Source organism: Rhinoraja longicauda, chromosome 5, assembly GCF_053455715.1.
Source record: "Rhinoraja longicauda isolate Sanriku21f chromosome 5, sRhiLon1.1, whole genome shotgun sequence".
Classification (NCBI taxonomy): domain Eukaryota; kingdom Metazoa; phylum Chordata; class Chondrichthyes; order Rajiformes; family Arhynchobatidae; genus Rhinoraja; species Rhinoraja longicauda.
Genome location: NC_135957.1, coordinates 4,083,578 through 4,108,786, shown reverse-complemented (window position 1 = coordinate 4,108,786; position 25,209 = coordinate 4,083,578). Strand labels below are relative to the sequence as shown.

Here is a 25,209-nt window from a genome sequence, read left to right as displayed (position 1 = left end):
AGTTTACCGAAATAAACTATTGACTTCCTGTACCAAGGCTTGGACACCTATTCGAAGAATAAGCAAGATTGCCAGCAGCACAGGATTAACTCGTTCAGTTGCCAAGAACTGGTTTCGTGAGATAATGAAGATGAGGATGCAGTTAAAGATTAAAAACACGGGCCTGAAAATGTTCATGCATTTCTGAATTACTAATTCCAGCTTGAAACAAATAGTAGGCAGACACAAAATGCTGGAGTAACTTAGCAGGACAGGCAGCATCTATATAACAGGTAATAACAGGTATAACAGAGCTTTAAACTACATAGCAGTCATAGAAGAAAAAAAAGAACACAAGACACATAACCCCAACACAAACGTCCATCACAGTGACTCCAAACACCCCCTCACTGTGATGGAGGCAACAAAACTTCCACTCTCTTCCCCACGTCCCCGACCGACCCGCACAGTCCCCGCACCGGGCGCTGAAACGTCTCGCGGCCGAACCGGGCGATGAAAGGCCCGCGACCAAGCCTTGCGCAGCTAAGTCCCGTGGCCGAGCCGCACCAGCGATGTAAAGCCCCGCAGCCGAGCTGCACCAGGCGATGTTAAGTCCCGCAGCCGAGTTGCACCGGGCGGTGTTAAGTCCCGCAGCCGAGTTGCACCGGGCGGTGTTAAGTCCCGCAGCCGAGTTGCACCGGGCGGTGTTAAGCCCCGCAGCCGAGCTGCACCGGGCGGTGTTAAGCCCCGCAGCCGAGCTGCACCGGGCAGTGTTAAGCCCCGCAGCCGAGCTGCACCGGGCGGTGTTAAGCCCCGCAGCCGAGCTGCACCGGGCGATGTTAAGCCCCGCAGCCGAGCTGCACCGGGCACTGTTAAGTCCAGCGGCCAAGCCGCACCGGGATGTAAAGTCCAGCGGCCGAGCCGCACCGGGGGATGTAAAGTCCAGCGGCCAAGCCGCACCGGGGGATGTTAGGCCCCGCAGCCGAGCCGCACCCCGCGCCATGAGGAAGAGAAAAGTTCCCCCCCCCCCACACCCACCCACACCACCACCCCCTCCCACACATACACAACCAAAAAAATATATATAAAAACCATCCCAACACCGACACACAACAAAAAAAGGAAAAAAAAAAAGACGGACAGACTGCTAGTCAGCCGCTGCCGTTAGGCACCGCCATATAGTATAGACAATAGGTGCAGGAGTAGGCCATTCGGCCCTTCGAGCCAGCACCGCCATTCAATGTGATCATGGCTGATCATTCTCAATCAGTACCCCGTTCCTGCTTTCTCCCCATACCCCCTGACTCCGCTATCCTTAAGAGCTCTATCTAGCTCTCTCTTGAATGTATTCAGAGAATTGGCCTCCACTGCCCTCTGAGGCAGAGAATTCCACAGATTCACAACTCTCTGACTGAAAAAGTTTTTCCTCATCTCTGTTCTAAATGGCCTACCCCTTATTCTTAAACTGTGGCCCCTGGTTCTGGACTCCCCCAACATTGGGAACATGTTTCCTGCCTCTAATGTGTCCAACCCCTTAATAATCTTATACGTTTCGATAAGATCCCCTCTCATCCTTCTAAAGTCCAGTGTATACAAGCCTAGTCGCTCCAGTCTTTCAATGACAGTCCTGCCATTCTGGAAATTAACCTAGTAAACCTACGCTGCACGCCCTCAATAGCAAGAATATCCTTCCTCAAATTTGGAGACCAAAACAGCACACAGTACTCCAGGTGCGGTCTCACTAGGGCCCTGTACAACTGCAGAAGGACCTCTTTGCTCCTATACTCAACTCCTCTTGTCAGGTTGGAGGCCAGTGTCTAGTGGAGTACCCCAAGGATCTGTGTTGGGTCCACTGTTGTTTGTCATTTACATTAATGATCTGGATGATGGTGTGGCAAATTGGATTAGTAAATATGCAGATGATACTAAGATAGGTGGTGTAGTTAATAATGAAGTAGAGTTTCAAAGTCTACAGAGACTTGGGCCTTTTAGAAGGGTGGGCTGAAAGATGGCAGATGGAGTTTAATGCTGATAAGTGTGAGGTGCTGCATTTTGGTAGGACAAATCAAAATAGGACGTGCAGGGTAAATGGTAGGGAATTGAAGAATGCAGTGGAACAGAGGGATCTGGGAATAACTGTGCATTGTTCCCTGAAGGTGGAATCTCATGTGGATAGGGTGGTGAAGAAGGCGTTTGGTATGTTTGCCTTTATAAATCAGAGCATCGAATATAGAAGTTGGGATGTAATGTTAAAATTGTACAGGGCATTGGTGAGGCCGAATCTGGAGTATGGTGTGCAGTTCTGGTCGCCAAATTATAGGAAGGATGTCGACAAAATGGAGAGGGTACAGAGGAGATTTACTAGAATGTTGCCTGGGTTTCAGCACTTAAGCTACAGAGAGAGGTTGAACAGGTTGGGTCTTTATTCTTTGGAGCGTAGAAGGTTGAGGGGGGACTTGATAGAGGTTTTTAAATTTTTAAGAGGGACGGACAGAGTTGACGTGGGTAGGCTTTTCCCCTTGAGAGTGGGGAAGATTCCAACAAGGGGACATAACTTTAGAATTGAGGGACAAAAGTTTAGGGGTAACATGAGGGGTAATTTCTTTACTCAGAGGGTGGTTGCTGTATGGAATGGGCTTCCGGTGGAAGTGGTGGAGGCAGGCTCGATTTTATTACTTAAGAGTAAATTGGATAGGTACATGGATGAGAGGGGATTGGAGGGTTATGGTCTGAGAGCAGGTAGATGAGACTAGGTCAGAGAGAGTGGTCGGCGTGGACTGGTAGGGCCGAACGGGCCTGTTTCCGTGCTGTAGTTGTTATATGGTTATATGGTTATGAAGGCCAACATTCCATTGGCTTTCTTCACTGCCTGCTGTACCTGGATGCTTCCTTTCAATGAATGACGCACTAGTACACCCAGATCACGTTGTACGTCCCCTGTTCCTAACTTGACACCATTCAGATAATACTCTGCCTTCCTATTCTTACCACCAAAGTGGATAACCTCACACTTATCCACATTAAACTGCATCTGCCAAGCATCCGCCCACTCACACAACCTGTCCAAGTCACCCTGCAACCTCATAGCATCTTCCTCACAGTTCACACTACCACCTAGCTTTGGATCATCTGCAAATTTGCTAATGGTACTTTTAATCCCTTCATCCAAGTCATTGATGTATATTGTAAATAGCTGCGGTCCCAATACCGAGCCTTGCGGTACCCACTAGTCACTGCCTGCCACTCTGAAAGGGACCCATTTATCCCCACTCTTTGCTTTCTGTCTGTCAACCAACTTTCTATCCATGTCAGTACCCTACCTCCAATACCATGTGCTCTAATTTTGCCTACCAATTTCCTTAGTACCTAATCAGATGTACAGCACTTTGGTCAACATGGGTTGTTTTTAAATGTGCTATACAAATAAAATTGACTTGACTTGACTTGACTTGACTATGTGGGACCTTGTCGAAGGCTTTCTGAAAGTCGAGGTACACCACATCCACCGGCTCTCCCCAGTCAATTTTCCTAGTTACATCCTCAAAAAATTCCAGTAGATTAGTCAAGCATGATTTCCCCTTCGTAAATCCATGCTGACTCGGAACGATCCTGTTACTGCTATCCAAATGCTCCGCAATTTCGTCTTTTATAATTGACTCCAGCATCTTCCCCACCACTGATGTCAGACTAACTGGTCTATAATTTCCCGTTTTCTCTCTCCCTCCTTTCTTGAAAAGTGGGATAACATTAGCTACCCTCCAATCCACAGGAACTGACCCGGAATCTATAGAACATTGGAAAATAATCACTAATGCGTCCACAATTTCTAGAGCCACCTCCTTAAGCACCCTGGGATGCAGACCATCAGGCCCTGGGGATTTATCAGCCTTGAGTCCCATCAGTCTACCCAAAACTTTTTCCTGCCTAATGTGGATTTCCTCCAGTCACCCTAGGATCTCTGGCCACTAGAACATCTGGGAGATTGTTTGTATCCTCCTTAGTGAAGACAGATCCAAAGTACCGGTTCAACTCGTCTGCCATTTCCTTGTTCCCCATAATAAATTCCCCTGCTTCTGTCTTCAAGGGACCCACATTTGCCTTAACTATTTTTTCCCTCTTTACATACCTAAAAAAGCTTTTACTATCCTCCTTTATATTATTGCTAGTTATTGGCTAGTTTACCCTCGTACCTCGTCTTTTCTCCCCGTATTGCCTTTTTAGTTATCTTCTGTTGTATATAGCAGCAACAATTAGTATTAAGTACGTCGGGTCTCGACCCGAAGCGTCCACCCATTCCTTCTCTCCTGAGATGCTGCCTGACCTGCTGAGTTACTCCAGCATATTGTGAATAAATACCTTCGATTTGTACCAGCATCTACAGTTATTTTCTTACAATAGTATTAAGTATCATAACCATTAGACTTTCCCAAGGCTCAGAAATAAATGTTGGCTTTAAAACTAGTATGAACCTTCATGTATCTTAACTAGAATCATAGAGGCAGCTATAACTGCAGTTAAGTCAATGAAGCATGCATATTACTTAAGTGTCAGATCAGTGCTGTGCACAAACAGCAAACCAGTAGTTTTGTGAACACTTCATCAGATGAAAATTAGTTCATGGAAAGGTAACATCACAGAAGTGGGTCATTTGGCTCGAGTCTGCGATGGCTCAATGCAGAAGCAGACTAACTGATGCTCTAACCTCTCCCCAGAGCCCTGCTATTTATTTCCCTGTCAAATACTTATTGCATTCCCTTCTGAAAGTCATAACTGCATCCTGCTCCCCCCAGGTTCATTCCCGATTCTAATCATTATCCTCAAAAGGCGACAGTGGCGCACAGGTTGGCACAGTGGTGCAGCTGCAGCCTCAGACATCGGGTACTGTCTGTGTGGAGTTTGCACCCTGCGACCATGTGCGTTTCCTCCCACATCCCAAAGCACGATGGTTTGTTTGTGAGTTAATTCTCTGTAAATTTTCCCTAGTGTGAACGAGTGATTGATCGTTGGCATGGATTTGGTGAGCTGAAGGGTCTGATTCCAATGCTGTATTTCTAAACTAAACCACTTTTGGTTCTTTTGCCAATATCTTCATTCTACACACTTTATCCACAGTCTTTACTTCCAAGTGTTCTTTATTTGTTACTCTAACTATTCTAAATCCTAATGTTTTTGTTTTGATTTCTAACATGGACTTGGTCACTGAGAAATTGTCAGATGCACTCTTTAATATGCACCTAGATTTATTTTTAAGGAAACCATTTGATAACACAATACTGTACTCAAATCTTTGATTGAGTGCTACCATTACTTTGGCATTTGACACACAACAGAATCAAAGCAGCCAAAAAGGATATTTTCTGAGAAAATAAAGAGTATATTTTGTGTGTAGTATTATGTAACCTTACAATTGACCTGTCATTCATAAAATAAACCAGTTTTCCACAGCCAGGAATAACACAAAGAGCTTCAAGACTTTTTTTTCTGCTTATTGGATTAGAACAAAATGATAGCTATAAAATTAACTCAACTAATTTTGAAATAGTAGCACACCGACATAAAAAGACATAGGACATCTTAGTACTCAAACAAGAATTGCATCATCAAAAGGAAATCTGATTGATGGAAGGCTGCATCAAAAAGGCGATACAAGAATAAAAGTGATAAGCAACTGTTTATAATTTTGAGGTTTCGTGATAGAGCCGAAAGGACTTCATGTGGCAAAGGAAGTTATAAGATGGGGGGGAAGTGAAAGTGTGTCTGACATCTTAGGGGGGGAGGGGGGAGTTAAAATGACTGAGCAATATTTGACTTTGGTTAAATTTTAACTTGGAGAAAACAGTCATGGTTTGGCTGTTTGCTCAATAGGTAACATAACAATTTGTGTGACAACGACGAACAGTGTACTCAATCAGTGTGCCAATTTGCTGCCTCTTCACCCTCCAAATCTGACTGTGCCCATTTGTTTCAGGGATCCGTCAAACAAGTCAATGGACGATTTTCAACCAGAGGTGACCGTTGCATCTTTCAACAGAGGCAATATTCCCACTCCCTTCTCTGAATTGGTGCCTTTTTTGGAGCATTGATTGGGGGAGTGACTTTTGGCGCTTTTACCCCCATGTCATCTTTTGTGCAGAAACACGACTTAAAACAGGGGGGGGAATGGTTCTGCGTCTAGAATCAAGAGGGATGCAGAGACTGCTTGCATGCGGTCAAGTGATTTTACACCAGTTGTTCGGAACAAAGGCTGCAAATGGAGTCAATCTGCCAGCAGGCCGTTCGTTTCCTGCCGGCGCCATTTTGTCAGCACGACGGATGGTTTTTCGGTTTAAATTTGCGTCGCAGGATTTTTAATTCCCCCAATTCAAACCTTTGGGGCTGATACCTAACGCACAAGCTCGGCGGTCGCCAAGAAAAGACGGCGGGTAACAAAAAGAGAGCGAGCAGAAACACTACAAAGTATGAACAAGGCTCCATGAGCGTTCACTAACCCCACCCACATACCTACAATCACTCCGGTCGATATCAGTGCGCGCCCTATTTTCTTTTCCAGAAGAGTCCTCCGAATCGCGCCGTCAACCCAACCTGCTACCGGAAGTGCCCGTCAAGGGGGCGGGACCCGAGTGGACTGACGGCGGCGGAGGCCAATCGAACCGCGGGGTTGGCCTGGGGCAGCCAGTGGGAGCGGGCCGGGGGCGGGAGCTGACGCCCAGCGGGTTCGGTTGCGGCCGGGTGCGGGGAGGCTCATTCGTGCCCTCCGTGTAAAGTCGGTAGAGAACCCTGTCACCGTCGCTGCGCTAGACAGCATCGAGCGCCATGTTTGTGAGGAGTTAACCACAGCGTTTGAAAATTTTCCTTTTTCTTTTTTTGTTGTTGCTCTCGCCAACCAATATCACCAAGAACAAAACCGACGGAAAAAGAGGGGTATCAAACTCTATAGAACCAATACGCAAACAGTCTTAACCAAATAAGAACTCGCGTAAGGTTGAACGCTCTTGTGTTTTTTTCTTTTTTGGTAAAAAAGAAAAAATACTGTACTCTTCATCAAATTTGCCGTGAGATTTTTTTTATAATTTCTTTTTATTATTTTATTTTTTTTAAATCAACAGTCACACCAGCAACGTCTCTTGTTGAGACCCTCTCCAGTCTTGTACTGCTTGTGTGGGGGAAATGGCTTTTGAAAGCCTTTTCTCCAACCCCCCAAACCCAGTTGACAAAAATGATGTTCTAAATATGACAGAGTCTGAGCTTGCAGGGAACGAAAGGTCGAGTAACATTCTTATATCTCAACCATTCTGAAATTATTCTTAAAAAATAAGTTTTAACATTGCCATTCTCTTTCTCTTCTCTCTCTCTCTCTCTCTTTTCTCTCTACCTGCTTTAATTTTTAACTTTGTTTCCGGGGGAAAATCAGCTCCTGGGATGTGAATACTATACAGTTTGTATTTCTCTTTCTCTTTTTACAGTTAAAAAAAAAATGTATGCTGGGTAGGGCTATTATTCCTGTCCTTTTTTTGGAAAAAAAATATATAAACAGTTGTGCATGCTTGGCTTTTTAAAAAATATCTAAAACAATATTCATTCGTCCATTTAAAAACACCTCATTGTGGTAAGTTTTCAAAAATAAGTGAGTTTTTTCTTTAAATAAGGAGGGGGGGGGGGTGGGGAGAGATCATTTTTGATTTATTATGTAGTAACGAGATTTGAATTGTTTTGTCTATTCTGGGTCGACGAAACCTCTTCTCGAAGTCGGGGTGATCCGGTTTCATGTCGTCTTCATGGGATTAGAGCCTCCATTTTGGCAGTGAACCTTTATGTGAATCAATGGTGTGACCGACATGTTAACTTGCAGCTTGTTGCCACACTGATATACCCATGAGCACAGAGAAAAGAAGTCCTTCCCCTACCCTCCCCCTCCAAAGAAAACTGCTTTACTAAAAGAAAACAAGCACTTATCACATGGAATAATTTGGAAAACTAAAACGATTCGAGTGTTCTCCTTTTAACCTTGAATTATTTTAAAATTGTTTACTCCCAGACTTGTTACATCAATTTGCCCCAGGTCTATTTATAGCATGTCCGAAAACATTTGGTATTGTTAGTTTCATCTTTTCCCTTGCTTATTGCAGAAGGGAATAACCTTCTTAACAAACAAACATACCCGAGAAACAAAATCTATAACTTTTTTTAAAAAGAATCGTTCTCACGTTAAATAACGCATACCGTAAATTAGGTATATGCAGATACTTTTGCTGTTGCACTCCCCCCCCCCCCCCCCCCTACTGTCGATAATTGACAGTTTGATACAGGTACTTGTGTTGAGTACACGACTCTTGTTTTTGTACTACACATTGTGGACTTCTGGGACCCCCGTAGCGTGGTCAGATAACTTGGGTTCTCAACTCTCACTCTGCTCACCTCCCTCCCTTGTAAAAAATAAATGAGGTTACGTGACAACTTCTCAATTCAGACAGCGATTTCAAATGTGAACTGTTTTCCCAATGGACTAGTGCAGTGGGTAGCTTAATTTTAGTAAATTGACTTAAACTTGAGATTCCTGCAACATTTCTGATTATAGGCATTTATTCTGCGGGAGGATAGTTGATCTTAATGTTTGTTTTCCATTTCAAAACTACAACAAAATGGTATCATTCATCAACAGGTAGTCTCAGTAAACATCAGTTATTAAAATAAAAAACACAAACGGTGAGCTCAGCCAGGTTGTGAGCTTGGAGATGATACTGTTGTGAGGGGCAGAATAGGATAGTAAATGTACTTTAAATTTGATTACCCTCCGATTCAGTTCTCTCAAAAGTTGTGCTCAGTAATTCAGTTCCACGATTTGCCATGGGATATAAACCTTTAACCAAAAGTCAGTTTCCTATCCTGTCAGAATGTGTTTCAGAAAATCTGATAATTGTCCAGCCGTAAAGCACAAACTGCCAGATCATTATTAAACATGCAAATGGTTTACACCCAAAAGGAGAGAGAATCTGTTTGGCTTTCACATGGTTCCAGTGTCACACATTAAAGATTTGAATCTTAATGCCCGCTGAGATGACTTAACCAGCTACTTGTTAAATGGGAAATGTAATTTGATGAAACATCCCAAAAGACATTCCCCTACCGTTCTGTTTGTACTTTTTAATTGTACTAAATGTAACAAATGTTCTACCAACATTTCTCTTACAATGGTGGGGAAGACATGCCCATCAAATTTAAAGTAGTTGGTGTCATTCTGCTCCTTTCTGCAAAGTTAGGTGGGAGTAATACTAATTTAGGAAATAATTTTCTCTCAAACTCCCCTCCTTTGTGGCCAAATTATTGTTGGATCTGCAGTAAAGTCCTTGATTATTAGTTCATAATATTTTTAGATTAGAAATAGGGCATATTATGGAACAGAAGTTGACCATTTCAATTAAGTCCATGCTGATTGATTTTCAGCCAGAATCACATGCAGAAATTCCTATTTTATGGCCCTATCCATAGAGTTCATGTTTTAAAAATGCAAGCATTTTTAAAATATGTTTCTGCTTAAATTTTCAGAACATTAATATTACAATGGAATACTGTTATTGGCATGTATGCCTTAAATTGGACACTTTTAGTGATGGAGTGGACGTAAGACTGGTGATTATATCACTTAAAGATTATGGTTACCTTTACATACTTTTCTTTGAATATCAACGAGTGCAGAGTAGTTTCTTGACAGATGAAGAGCCATGTCAGTGTGTCCTTGTTTAGGTCTTTTAAGATGTACATAAAATATAGGTTCCCAAAAATTTGCTGCCCTACTGAAGACTTTTTTAATTTTTCTGGGTATTTCATCTATCTCTTTGTTCATAAATATTCAATTTTCTATTATGGTGCCCTTCATTCCAAACTTTGCCATGTTCTTCACCTTAGGTTTAGGACTTGACTGTTGCTGATCTTTGTACAGAATTGTTTTTAAGTGCATCATTCTAATTATCTGAGGCAGCCTTGCATGAATGAGTGCCTCCTTTTAAAAAAAACAATTACAAAAACCAACAGGGAACAGATTTTTAACCTATTTTCTGTAATAGAATATTACCAACAGTGAGATCATCATGGCTTGGAGCAATTAGGAAATTAAATACATTCGTTTTTGCAGTTAGCACTTCAAGTAAGTTTAATATTAAGCATTATTATTAATTTCTCCGAATTAGTAATGATATTAGACCATCACGTCGTATACTTGAGGCCATGAACATTTGCTTAATTCTAACCAAAAATGTGGATGTTCAGAATGATCTGGTGGATGGAGAATGCAGCAAACACTTAAAATAGGATACTTCCTTTCTGACCATTTATACACTTACAAATGTCCCCAATGTCTTGGTAGGATTAGAATTTATGTTTTTTTTATTTTTTTGTAATGCTTAACGTAAAATTAAATGACCGTGGTCGTCAGTGTGTTCATTTTATATTTGCAGATATGAGGCCCCTACCACTTTTCATTATAGTAGACCTTAACAATTCTGTCAAATTTAGATGTAGGTTTTAGTGTATGACATTACACCAAATTATTTGTGGCTTGTCAAAGCATGCTAATGATGTGCAGGTCCACTGTTGCTGAGATATTTTGTTTATTAGTTTCCCTTCTTAATAACGTCACTCCATTCCAAATTGGGGTTTTTTTCCACTCATGTACGAGTTAACACAAGTGAGCAATGTGTAATCCAGGAGTATTGACATTGTCTTGATTAAATTTAATACTTTACCGATCGGCCCAAAACTTGTTGCTTCTATGCTCTAAGTATAACAATGAAGTAATGAGGTGGCTCCACCTGCTTTTGTATAATTTGCTGGTGGTAGTGAAATTAGTGCTAATTCCCAGGAGCACTTGCCTCCATTGCCTTGACTGCCCATGTGGAAAATAGCTGATCACAGATGTGCTTTAATTGTTGAGCAATATAGAACGGTAATAATAGTCTGATTTGCAAGAACTTTTTATTCAGCTTGAAAATCCAATGCAAAATGCAAGCTCCATTCAGTTGCATTCCATGTTTCCATTTGTTTTCATTATAAATCACTTGGCTAAACTGCTGAATTCAATTTCAGTGATTGTTGATTGAACTCTATTTGCATGTCTTGAGCAAGTACAGTTATTCTCAGCATGGAGAAAAGACAATTTATTTTCTGATTACTGTTGCCATTATCCCCGATAATTAGAATCTTTGCACCTTCTGAGGGCAGAACTGGATTTGATGAACTTGATAGCCACATTGACTGATGTGTCAGTTGTTTTATAGGCAACCAGTTGAATAGATACTGGAAAGTGGCCAGTTTGGAAGTGACATGAATCTGCTTTCACGAGTGGTGGAAATTGAGATGCATGATTAAATCTGGGGAGATTTATAGGAATATAGATTAGATCAGGATAAGTGTAAAAATAGATATGTGGTGGTTGATATTGGCTCAATGGGTTGAATGGTTAGTTCTTTGCTATATTTCTGTGAGATAAGTATATCTTAAACACAGTGGGCAATTACGATGGGATTGCAAGAACAAAATATGCTGATTCATATTGGCTCTTCTCTTAACTCAAGTAGTTGAACTTCACGCAGACCCACTATGGCTAAAACCTACACTGTTATAAATGTACGACTACCAAATATGTTAGGTCAATTTTATTCATAGATTTGATTTCTATAATAGCAGTTACAAATGATAGCGAGTTTGTTGACCTATTGAAAGGTTGACAACTGAGATGCAACTGATCTCTTAGCCCCGGCAATCTGCTTGTGTTCCGTTGATTCTTGCATTGAGTGCAAATGAGTAATGGTATCTAGGCTATTAATAATCATTGTTTATTTTTAACCTTGCCCATTACGATTTAACTCATGTTTAGCAAACATTTTTGGTCAGGGTGTGTCTTTTTGTAAAAATGTGGGAATGTTGTTAGCTTGTAGTTTTGCAGGTGTTCATTTTCCTGTGATTTGCAGCAAAATTGAAGATTTGTACTCCAAAGTAAAATTGAAAATGTTCTAGTCATTTGAATTAATAGCCTCCAGAATAGCTTTTTTTGCTGGGGTATGAAGCCATAAGTATTATTTAACATCACACACATTTTCAGACAAAGCCTGCAATGCAAAGTCATCTTTGCAAGCAGTTCATAGTTATCAAATGTCCTGTGTATGAATAGAGATGTACACACCTATACATTTGCATAGTCTATATTAACCTGTCTTGCATTACAACTACTATCAGTTGAAACTGAAAAGTACTTGTTTCATCAGTCATCTGAATCATTAGAATGTATTTTGTACACAACGTTATAACAGTTATAAGATGCTTTAAGTTTCTTCATTGTTTTCCACTATTTTTTGTCCACGATGTACTGTGATAAATAAAGTTAGTTTCCAATTATAAGTAACCAATCAAATCACCTTATCAGAAACATCTTTTTTGGATATTTGCTTCTTGAAATACTATTAGCATGAAAAGCTTTGGGGAAATGCTTGTTTTCTACATTTTGCAATCTTGAATTTTGAAATAAATTTGAAGAATCTTATTGTTCTAAACAACATTTAAAATTCTCATTCCTCAGATTCTATGCCTACAGTTCTCCATACTGTTCTAAAGTTTTCAGTCACTTGTGCATTTTTATTTTACAATTGGAGGTTATATCTATTGCCACGAGCACCATTCTTTACTATTCCATTTGACCCTCCTCAAAATCCAAGATATTGGCATTTTATATTTTTATGCTTCCAATTATTTTTTATAGTTTTATGTATTGAACATTTTTTTTACACTGCTGGTCCTAAATTCTAGGTCAATCTATGTTGCATATTTATATTGGCCACTCTCTTGGGTTACTGCTTTGGTTGCATTTATCAAACTTACTCGTCAAATTCAGGCTAGTGAATTTGCCTCTCAATGCCCCAGGTGAATGATTGATGAACAAATGTACAGAGATACTGGAAGGAAATTGAGTAGTGGAGGAACATTGGATGTGTTCCCATCGATACTTAAAGGTAGCAGAGAAGGTCAGTAAGATAAAGAGCTTTGGTTAATGAAATGATGCTTTCACTTGCCGAAATAGAATATAAGAGCAGGGAAATTATGCTGTGACTGCACAGTGCTAGCAAGACCACAGCTTGCATACTACTTAAGAGGAGGTAACTTGAAAACATTGAAAGCAGGGCAGTAGATGTTCATTTGAACATCAGTAAGGCATTTGACAAGGTCCCGCAAAGTAGGCTGGTCCAGAAGAATAAAGTGCAAGGAATCTTTGAAGCATGTTGACAAACTAGATCCAAAATCGGTAGGGCTGTGGGGGAAGGATAGTTTTTTGACTGGAGTTTGTGAATGACACAAGTTGCTGGTGCGTTTAGCAGGAGAGATTTTCTAAGGCGACAGCAGGATATAGATCAGGAAAATTGGGTGGAATGTTGTCAGATGGAATTTTATCCCAACAAGTGAGAGGCGATGGAGTTTGCAAAGTCAAATACAAGTAGGACATGCATATACAGTAAAATGTACAGCGCTCAGGGATGTTGATGAATGGGTGGACTTTGGGGTTCAAGACTGTAATTACTTGAAAGTGGCAATACAAGAAGATAGGCTGGTGAAGAAGGCATGTGGCATCCTTGCCTTCATGAGTCAGGGCAGAGAAAACAAACTTTGACGTGTTATATAGTCATACAGTACAAAACAGGCCCTGTGCTGACCAAGATGCCCCATCGGCACTAGTCCCACCTGCCTGCGTTTGACCCATATTCTAAACCTTTCCTATCCGTGCACCTGTCTAAATGTCTTTTAAATGTTATATTACCTGTCTCAACTATCACCTCTGGCAGCTCATTCCACATGCACAGTCTGTATGGAAAATGGTGTCCCTCGGGTTCATAAAAATGACGGCATAGATTGGTGGAAGAGTTAATGGCAATATTAGTAAAATGGGAGTTGCCACACAAAAATGTACTTACTGTTGAAATTATACATGTTCAGAATACATTTTGCAATTAAATATCTTGCATAATTGAATTGGTTACAAAAGGTTGCACTTTGGCAATAGAATAACATTCTTTGCTTGTTTTAGACATTTAGTTTTATTGTTATACATGATGGGAGAAAAAGTCATAGGGCTCGACAAGTGTGTGCATGTTTACAAATGTAAAAGATGCGATAAGACTTGATTTTGAGCTAGTTAAAATTTTGCTGTGTAGATTATAGTGGTCACCAGAAAATGTTCCAGTTCCTGGTGTTATGGGATCCATTTATAACTCATTCAATTTCAAAAGCAGTAAACTAGATCTTGTAGTTTGAGGCTTTAAATAATTTTGTTTAACATTAACAAGTTTGTTTAATGTTTCATAGGCAAGGCCACCATTTATTGTCTAACTCTAATTGTCCTTGAAAATTTAGCTATTTTTGAACAGCTGAGGCCATGCTTGTGACAGTTAAGGCAATTGGGGATGCTATGCAATAGCACAATAATTTAGGACGGGTGATAGATTTCTAAGTAAGAATGGTGTGCCATTCACACTGTCCTTGTTTGGGAGATACAGCTTTTCGAACAGCCTAGACTAGTAACTGCAGTACATTTGTGAATTGTACATATTCTGCTATCACAATGCATTGGTTGTGGAAGAATGAATATTTGGAATGGCGAGTAGGGTTTCAAGCAAGAGAAGTGCTTTGTCCTGGATGATGTTAATCTCATCAATCTATACTTGATCAAGTAATTGCATTGCATCACATAGTTGCATAAGTAAAAGTAGGAATAAGCTTTTCAGTTCAAAAAGCCTATTTTGCCATTGACCCTGTACAGCCATGTTGGTTAGAGAATTTTTAAAGTTGCACATCTCGGTGATGAAGTTTCTTATCATCTGTCCTGAATGGCTGACGTTTGTTTTGAAGCTATGGCACCTAGTCCTGGATACCTTAACCAAGGAAACAACATCTCTCCATGTTCCCTGTTGAACAATATTTCAATCTTACCATTTCTATTATTTTAAGCTCCAAGGTAGAGGCCAGTCTGCCAGTACAGCAAATCTGCCATCAAAGGAATCAATCTAGTGAATCTTCACTACATTTTCTATATTGTGTGTATCATTTAGCTGGCTAGATATGCACAATATTTCAGATGTGCTCTCACTAAGGCTAAATATAACTGTATCAAGACAGTCTAATTTTGTACTCAAATCCTCATGCAATAAAGACCAACGTTCTAACTATGTTTTCCTTTGCATGTCAGAATTTCAGTGGTTTGTATACAAGGATGTACAGGTTTGTTCTTTCTGCCATGTTCTTTCTTTCTTCACAACTTTTCTGTGGCACTTTGAAGCATCTTAGCATTTATGCTGCCAACTAGCTATATCATCAGCAAAGTTGGGTATATATTGCACTTGATCCTGCCAGACAAATAGATTGTGTCCTGGGCCGCAACAAACACTGGTTACAATACAATAACCGAAAAATGATCAATTTATTCCATCTCAATTTTCCATCTTTTAACTAATCCCCAGTCCATTCATGTATAATACCCATGATACATTGTACTTTTATTTAATGATTTCTTTTTGATTACATTTCAGTCCCATTTAAAATCTTCAGTGAACATTTTTTTTACTAATACTAATTTCTTTGATTTGAAAGGGATCAAGAAAAGATCTCTGTCCCACCCACTCCCCAGACATCAGTCTGAAGAAAGGTCTCGACCCGAAACGTCACCCATTCCTTCTCCCGAGATACTGCCTGTCCCGCTGAGTTACTCCAGCATTTTGTGTCTACCTAATTTCTTTGAGCTCCGCGTTCACTTTACACCACTATTTTCAGGCAATTTTTTGTGTCATAAACTTTATTTCCCTATTCTCAAATATTTCTCGTATCCTGGTTTGTAATGTTTCCCTTCTTACATGGTTTAGAAACTAGTTTGTTATTTGTGTTTTTTACTTGTACCTTGTAGATAGCAGAGGCTTTAGGGTGTCAGGAGATGAATTGCTCAGCATTACACACCCACTCAACCTATAGTCACAGTATTTTTCTCATTGCGTTTTTGGTGAACGGTGACACTTGAAGGTAGTAAATGATTTAACAATGGTAATTGTATTGATTTACCAAGAGTAGGAGATTTAACTCTTAGAGATGATCATGGCTAGTGTTTCTGTGGTACAAGTATCCATTGCCACTTTTCAACCACACCTACATATTATCAAGACACTGATTCATTTGTAGAAGAGTTTTAAATAGGAAAAACATCCGAATTTCTGACCTTGTGTTGGAAGAAAGTTCACTAATGTGGCAGCTGAAAAAATTTGAGCCTAGGACAACACAGCGAAGCTATTGTAGCAGTCATCCAGCAATTAGGAGTTTAACCTTCAAATGAATATCTAGTTTTCTCTGTGCAGACTGTAACACCAAAAATTGAAATCTGGAGAAAGGTCCTGAACCAAAATGTCCCTCCATTCCCACTAGGGATGCTGCCTAACGTATTGAGTTATTACAGGACTTTGTGTTCTACTCAAGATTGCACTGTCCTGCAGTTACTTGTGTCTCCAAAGATTGTTAAACTAACATCGAGGGGAAACATAATCCAGAGTTCTTTCATGCCTTACTTGGACAAATGCTTCCTTGGTGTTATGGGCATTCATGGAACATTCAGTTCTTTGGCCAATGTTTGGACCAAGTCTGATGAGGACTGAAGCTGAATATCTATGCTCAATCTTGAATTGGACATTGATGAGGAGGTTCTTGGTGATAAATGCTGCTTGGTTACACTGTCGACTAAACCTTCCAGTACAGAAGATCCCCATGTTATGCTAGTCAGGGGTAATGGAAATTCACTCACAAAATTTGTGAGAAAAAGTAAGTATTTATTTTACAACTTTCATATCTTGTTGCATGTGCAGATGATAGGATTTCATGCTGCTAAAATCAGGGTCTAAACAGTTTTTACAGGATGAACTACCCACCCCTGCCCCCTCCCATCACCCCATCATGCAGGGATCAACTACTTTGAAAATAGGCTGGCTTTGTCATAATTGGCTGGAGTGTACTTGTCCGAATTTCAGGGAACAGATATACCAGGACAATTTTCTATGTTCTTGGGTTGATGCATTGTGTAGCTGCACTGGAACAGATGAGCTGGAGGTGGGTCTAGTTTTGGAGCACACTTCTATATATTACACCTGGGATGTTAATGTCCTTGCAATATCTAGCGCTGTCAGCTGATTCTTCATACAACATGAAGTGAATAGAATTAGCTGAAGACTGAATTTTGTCAGGAGGAATCTTGAGATGGGTTATCCATTGAGCACCTCTGGCTGAAGGTGGTTTATGAGTGTTTTAGATGTACAATTAGCATCCATGTACCAGGTTATTATTGATTTTGAGTATTTTCTTGGAGCTTGCTTCTTCCATTAGGTACTTATTAATGAGCAGTGGATCATAATCAGCTGTAGGGTTGCCGAACTTCAATCAAACCTAGTTGTGGGATTGCTTAACTCTGTCTATTGCACACTACTTTCATGTTTGGCAGGCATGGAGTTGTGTGTGGTACATTCGATTGGCATCTCATATTTAGTATACCTAATGTTACTCTTAGCATGTCCTTGCTAAGAGTATCATTACTCTTAAAAAGTGTTTAAGGGTAAAGCAGGGGTATCTTTGGAACTTTGCTCATGGGTTACGGGAAGGTGACAGTGATGTTTTTGTATAAATTACTGCTTTGTTTTGGATATTAGTACTTGGGCAAGTTCATGAAAAATGAAGGAGAGAAAAATAGCTTTCTGTTGGATACTAGAGATAATAGCATTGACTGAAGAGAACCTGGGTTACACGATAGAAAGAAAATTAGAAGGTTATGCAGTCAACCATGACCATGTTATTCATGTCAGCAAAAATCTTAACGGAAGGCTTAAAAGGGTTGTCTAACTTTGGGGCGATGCAGTGGTAGAGCTGTTGTCTGTGTGGAGTTTGCACGTTCCCCCTGTGACCATTTGGGTTTCCTCCCACATTCCAGACTTGTGGGTTTGTAGTTTAATTGGCTTCTATAAATTGCCCTTAGTGTGTAGGACATAGAACTAGTGTAGGGAGATCGATTATCGGCATAGACTTGGTGGGCTGAAGGGTCTGTTTCCATGCTGTATCTAAACTAAACCAGATTATGGGTTTTTATCAGAATAATAAATTGAATTAAATGTGTTAATTTTGAGTACTGTTTTTACTTGGACTTTGGCAAATTGGCACCAACCTCTCCAGTAAATCATTGAGTCAAGTGCCATGGTACTAAATTTGGAACTTTATAGTGGTAGAGAAATGCTACTGTTATTTCTAGATCAGTGGGTAATTTGGGTAATAGTTCTAGCTCTGGGTATCAATGATTCTTGGGAACTGGCCTATTCCCACCCCTCTCCCTGTACATGTGTTCATTTTGGTTAGCATTTGCTGTTAAAACTTAATTAAGGTTTCACTGGCAAGGAAACAGATGGCAAGAGGCAGTTGAGTCAAAGACCAACATTGACGTCTGTGGGGAAACACGTTTTGTGGTGGAGCGAGGGAAGAGTTGCTCTAAAACCAGTGTAAATCATTGACAGCAACAAGATTGATGTTCATTTAATCTTTCTGCACTCCTTTAGACACAGAACATTAACAGAAAGTGTGCTGCAATTTGAGTAACAAAACTGTTTAAAGTTAGTGAACTATTTATTTGGGTGCTGGCATTGCTGGCGGGATTTATTGTGCATCCTTATCCCTCGAGGTTGGTAGTGAGCAATCATTGGCCTTTGTATTAAAGAACTTCAGCAATTGCTGCAAGGCCTCCAATTATAGGATTTTGTCCCAATGACAGTAAAGGAATAATTATGGTTAAATTAACGAGACAGTTCCTAAATTGTGTTTGTATTCTCCGCTCTGTATACCAGTTCTGGCTATGACACACGCAAGAGCATGTAGGGCAGTGGTAGCGATACTGTTGCATCCTCTATTTTCAAAAAGTACACCTATCCCCATTATCTGCTCATTTGCCACCTATGTATTCATATGGTCAGGAACAGGGTAGGTTTATGAACAAGCTGAAACGTAAAATAAGTTATATCGGTGGAGGTATTAACAGGTGTACCCATTGCATTCCTTGTATCTTTATCAGCAAAATGTTTATTTTTGGTTATCTGTGGGATGTCCATGCCCCTATCTCTCGTGAATCGCGAGGACATAATGTACTTGGGCTTGTTTACCTGAATTATCTCTTTAATTGGAAGAATGATCTGAGTTTTTCATTTTGGATCTTTTTGCTACTCTACACCCACATGGTATGTTTCAGAGATATATCCTTATATTTTGACTGGTTGTTAAACAATGTAAATAGACTTTGTTCCTGATACATTGGTAGAGTTAGGATCTTTGACAACTGGCTGATGTCTTGTAAGGGTTTGTATGCATCTTTTACTGAAGCATGCTTTCATAATCAAAAGTTAACTCATAAATGATGAATGGAATTCCATGCTATCCCCAAATTGGCTTTAAATTTTCAACACCACCACATAAATCCTAAATTAACCTAAATCCATCGCTTTGTTCATTTTTTTGAATGTGTTACCAGAATTGCTACAAGTATAATCAGCAGAATCTGTTTCCAGTTGAACTTTGGTCACTGCAAATATTGTCTTAACAAAGTATGATGTCCAAATCCTTGACATAACAAAATAGACTGGCTGTTTCTGTCTTCTACTCTCAAGTGTTTCTACCAATGAGTTGTTCTGCACGTATAATGGAATTGTACTGCTTTTAATAGACCTTGGTACATGGGGAAGTAGACAGTTACTGGGTTGCCAAAAGTGCCTCCAGTTCTGGATTGTAGAGCTGGATACATTAATTATGTGATACTTTCATGAATGCAGTTCAAATAAGATTCACCTGGCTAATTCCAGATATGAGAGGGTTATCTGGCCGAGCAAGAGAGACAGACCAGTTTGGTCTATATTCCTTTGTGTGTATAAGAATGAGATATAACCCTATTCAAACATTATAAGTTCTCAAGGGCCTGGCAAGGTAGTTATTGAAATAACAAGGAGCTGCAGATGCTGGTTTACCAAAGAAAGACACAAAATGCTGGAGAAACAGCGATCCAGGCAACATCTCTGCAGAACGTGGATAGGTGACACACAGCTCTCTTCCAGCTTTCTTAAACCCCCCTTCAGTCAGTCTGAAGGTGGACATTGAGATGTTTTCACAAGTGGAAGAGTCTTAAATAAACGGACATAAATACAAGGTATGGGGTTGGTGATTGAAACTGGTTGCGTAGCAATGTTTTATCAGGAGTGATTCTGGAATGTTGTCGCAGAAAGTTGTGTAGGCTAAGATTATTAGAAGTATTTACAGTGATGGGTAAATAGTTGATGGGTCAATGAATTGGGGGTTATGGAACTGACAAGAGAAATTGATGCCAGCGTAGATGAGCATAATCTTATGGAATAGCAGGGTGAGCTTGATGGGTCTACTAGCCTTCTATTTGCTTGTCTTGCGCTAGCTCTGGGCATTTTCATTAGGTAATTTGTGGATCTGGTACAATTTGCTCTTTTTTTTACTATATTTATTTCATTGTAACAGTTTTTTTTTGAAGCATGGATTTGCACAATTTCTGATTGTTGCAAGAGATCAAGATTAAGCACATGTCTAGTTTAGAATTTTGTACAATGGACCATTTTCTGTGGGATTTTTTGGAAGTAAGTTCGACAGATGTTTTTTTAAAAAGCCAACCTTAAAACAACAAAAAAAACACTACCCAGCTAAAACTTCAATGATGAATGTGGAAACTTGAGTATGACGTGACTTTTCTATGCTGCTGATAATCGTTTCTACAGGGAGGATGGGGAACTTGAAGATGGGGAAATCGACGATGATGGAGTTGAAGGAAATGAAGTAAAGAAGGAGACAAAAGAAAATGAGAAAGAGGACAAATCGTCCCATAGAAGGTCCAAGAAGAAAAGAAAACGTGAGAAAGAAAGAGAAAAGAAAAAGACAAAAAAGAGGAAGAAAGAGAAGCACAAGGTACAGTATTACTAGTGCCTTTTTATTGACTGGTTTACCAGTGTAATTTGGCCACTATGTCATAAGGAATAGGAGTAGAATTAGGCCATTTGGCCCATCTTCTGCTCTGCCATTCAATCATGGCTGATCTATCTCTCCCTCCTAACCCCATTCTCCTGCCTTCTCCCAATAACCTCTGACGCCCAAACTAATCAAGAATCTATCTCTGCCTTAAAAATATCCACTGACTTGACCTCCGCAGCCTTCTGTGGCAAAGAATTCCACAGATTCACCACCCTCTGACTAAAGACGTTTCTCCATCCCCTTCCTCAAAGAACATCCTTTAATTCTGAGGCAATGACCTTTAGTCCTAGACTCTCCCACTCGTGGAAACATCCTCTCCACATCCACTCTGTCCAGGTCTTTCACTATTCTGTATGTTTCAATGAGGTCCCCCTTCATTCTTCTAAACTGCAGTGAGTGCAAGCCCAGTGCTGACAAACGCTCATCATAGATTAACCTACTAATTCCTCGGATCATTGTTGTAAACCTCCTCTGGGCCCTCTCCAGAGCCAGCACATCTTTCCTCATATGGTGCCCAAAATTGCTCACAATATTCCAAATGCGGCCTTACCAACACCTTATAGAGCCTTGTGGCGGCTACCAAGGGTCGGGCCATTCCATTATCGAACCCCTCGGCACGAGAATGGACTAGTCCGGGGGCGGCCCCTAGCTACAGCGATAAATGGCAGAGGTTTAGGCGCCATCACTCTTGCAGACTCGTCTGGTCAAGACAACGACAGCAATTAAAACTCTTCCCGAAACACCTGGCTCCTCGCCTTCATTTTGGCCTAATCGCTGCGCTACATTGGTGACCCTGACGCTCCATTAGTATCGTGATGGAGCCAAAAGGCAGAACCACCAGACCGTCCACCTCACAGGCCGACCAGGCTCTGTCTCTCGACGCGGTCTCCGCGAAGTTACCCACGTTCTGAACTGCCCGGCATCGCGTCTGGTTTCAGCAGACGGAGGCCCAATTTCAGCTGCGAGGCATTGCAGTGGACGACACCCACTACTTCTACCTGGTAGGGGCCCTCGAACAGGACACGGCCGGATAAGTCAACCAGTTCCTCCAAGACCCCCCGGCCGACGATAAATACCTCAACATTACATCCCTGTTTTTGTATACAAACTCTCTTGAAATAAATCTTTGAGTTTGCTTTCTTTATGACCGATTCGACTTGCAGATTAACTTTTTGGGAATCCTGCACCAGCATTCCCAATCCCCTTTGCACCTTGATTTCTGGATTCTCACCCCATTCAGAAAATAGTCTACGCCTTTATTCCTACTACCAAAATGCATGACTCCACACTTTACGACACTGTTGCATCTGCCCACTCTCCTAATCTGTCCAAGTCCTCCTGCAGAGTCCTGCTTTCTCTACACTACCTGCCCCCCCCCCCCCTCCAATTTTTGCGCCATCCGCAAACTTTGCCACAAAGCCTTCAATCCCCTCGTGCCAAATCATTAATATACAACGTGAAGAGTAACGGGCCCAGCACTGACCCTTGCGGAACTCCACTGGTCACTGGCAGCCTACCAGAAAAAAAACCCTTTAGAACCGAATAAGCATTCACACTTTTTCTATATAGTGCCATATTGTACTGAAATGAACTTTAATTCCTTTACAGCGGCATTCTCCTTCCAGTGGTGATTCAGACTTCAGCTATGATTCTGATATTGATACTGAAAGATCACACAAGAAAGCTCCTGCACCCTACAGGGAATATGATGCTCCGTTCCCTGCGGTAAGTAACCAAAAATAGTAAAGATATTTTCAAATCCCTCTTTTTCTGGTCTGTTAGTTTATATATATTTTAATGCAATACTTAATTTTTTATAACATACTTACTTCAACTATGCTGCTGTAAGTAATTTCTGTATTGTTGGATAAAACATGCTTTGAACCTAAAGCATGCATGTGGATCTTTTTAATTTGCTGACCGGGAACTCGAATACGGTGAATATTAGAGCCCTTTTTTAATTCAAAGTACAATTTTGTTTTAAAAACATAAATTATGGGAAACTGGTTTTGCTTTGCATGCAATTGCATAATAGCAGTTTTAAGCACTTTCTTCTGCCCACACTACTTTGTTTTCACCTACTCCCATGCCAAATGTCCTGATTGGTGATATTTACTCTGTTCCAGCACACTTGATTGGTGTGCATAAATGGATGGGAATGGTATGTAGACATACCTATAATGATGAGGATCCAACCCTATGTAAAACAGTTTGAAGAAGGGTCTCCACCCAAAACGTCACCCATTCCTTCTCTCCAGAGATGTTGCCTGTTGCCTGAGTTACTCCAGCATGTTGTGTCCATCTCCTATGTAAAATAACATTTTTACTCACTTTCTTTTAGTGATATAATTGGATGTATTTGTTGTTGTGCAGTACATAACTCCCAACTAAATAGCTTTAATAAATTGGTCAGCAATATATTCAGAAAACTACATTGTCTTTTGTGGATTCCATTTTTTGCATTCTGCCTCATTTAAAGGTGAAGTTGACAAATATAGTATTCAATGGTCATGATACAATAATATGTATAAGTTTATCTACTGTGGCTTGAATGATGAATGAATAAGTTTATTGGCCAAGTATGTGCATATACAAGGAATGTGCCTTGGTGCTCTGCTCACAAATGACAACAAACATACAGTTAACAATTAAGAATAAAGCATATCCACATCAAAACTATAAGGATACAACATTACAGTCTAAACATGCAGGTGAAAATAGACCAGAGCAAAAAAGAGACTACAGACTGCAAAAAAGGGAAAAGACGTGGAACACATTTAGGGCGCGGCTCAATAGCGCAACTTGTAGAGCTGCTGCCTCACAGCATGAGACACCTGGGATTGGTCCTGACCTTGGGCACTGTCTGTTTGGAGTTTGCACATTATCCCTGTGATCGTATGGATTTCCTCTAGGTACTCTGGTTTCATAGAAACATAGAAAATAGGTGCAGGAGGAGGCCATTCGGCCCTTCGAACCATTCATTGTGATCATGGCTGATCGTCCACAATCAATAACCCGTGCCTGCCTTCTCCCCATATCCCTTGATTCCACTAGCCCCTTGAGCTCTATCTAACTCTCTCTTAAATCCATCCAGTAATTTGGCCTCCAATGCCCTCTGTGGCAGAGAATTCCACAAATTCATAACTCTCTGGGTGAAAAGGTTCCTTCTCACTTCAGTTTTAAATGGCCTCCCCTTTATTCTAAGACTGTGGGCCCTGGTTCTGGACTCGCCCAACATTGGGAACATTTTTCCTGCATCTAGCTTGTCCAGTCCTTTTATAATTTTATATGTTTCTATAAGATCCCCTTTCATCCTTCTAAACTCCAATGAATACAAGCCTAGTCTTTTCAATCTTTCCTCATATGACAGTCCCGCCATTCCAGGGATCAATCTCGTGAACCTACGCTGCACTGCCTCAATTACAAGGATGTCCTTCCTCAAATTAGGAGACCAAAACTGTACACAATACTCCAGATGTGGTCTTACCAGGGCCCTATTCAACTGCAGAAGAACCTCTTTACTCCTATACTGAAATCCTCTCATTATGAAGGCCAACATGCCATTAGCTTTCTTCACTGCCTGCTGTACCTGCACGCCAACAGTGACTGGTGTACAACGATACCCAGGTCTCGCTGCACTTCCCCCTTACCTAACCTAACACCATTGAGATAATAATCTGCCTCCTTGTTTTTGCCGCCAAAAGTGGATAACCTCACATTTATCTATATTATATTGCATCTGCCCACTCACTCAACCTGTCCAGATCACCCTTCAACCTCCTAACATCCTCTTCACAGTTGACACTGCCACCCAGCTTTGTGTCATCCGCAAACTTGCTAGTGTTGCTTCTAATTCCCTCTTCCAAATCATTAATATATATTGTATACAGTTGCGGCCCCAGCGGCACTCCACTCGCCACTGCCTGCCATTCTGAAAAGGACTCGTTTACTCCTACTCTTTGCTTCCTGTCTGCCAACCAATTTTCTATCCATGTCAATATCCTGCCCCCAATACCATGTGCTCTAATTTTGCTCACCAATCTCCTGTTTATGGGACCTTATCAAAGGCTTTCTGAAAGTCTAGATACACTACATCCACTGGCTCCCCTTCATCCATTTTACTTGTCACATCCTCAAAAAATTCCAGAAGAT

At 40.8% G+C, this 25,209-nt stretch overlaps 1 protein-coding gene across 1 annotated transcript in view; it reads left to right on the top strand.

The window, feature by feature from the left end:
- Nucleotides 1-6,753: 6,753 nt before the first annotated feature.
- Nucleotides 6,754-25,209, top strand: part of zc3h6 (zinc finger CCCH-type containing 6) — a 34,339-nt gene continuing 15,883 nt past the window's right edge. Inside the window, exons 1-3 of the mRNA XM_078398794.1 lie at nt 6,754-7,241; nt 20,808-20,994; nt 22,666-22,782. Coding sequence (XP_078254920.1) covers nt 7,147-7,241; nt 20,808-20,994; nt 22,666-22,782 — 399 coding nt within the window. The 5' untranslated portion in view covers nt 6,754-7,146. The remainder of the gene's footprint in view (nt 7,242-20,807; nt 20,995-22,665; nt 22,783-25,209) is intronic.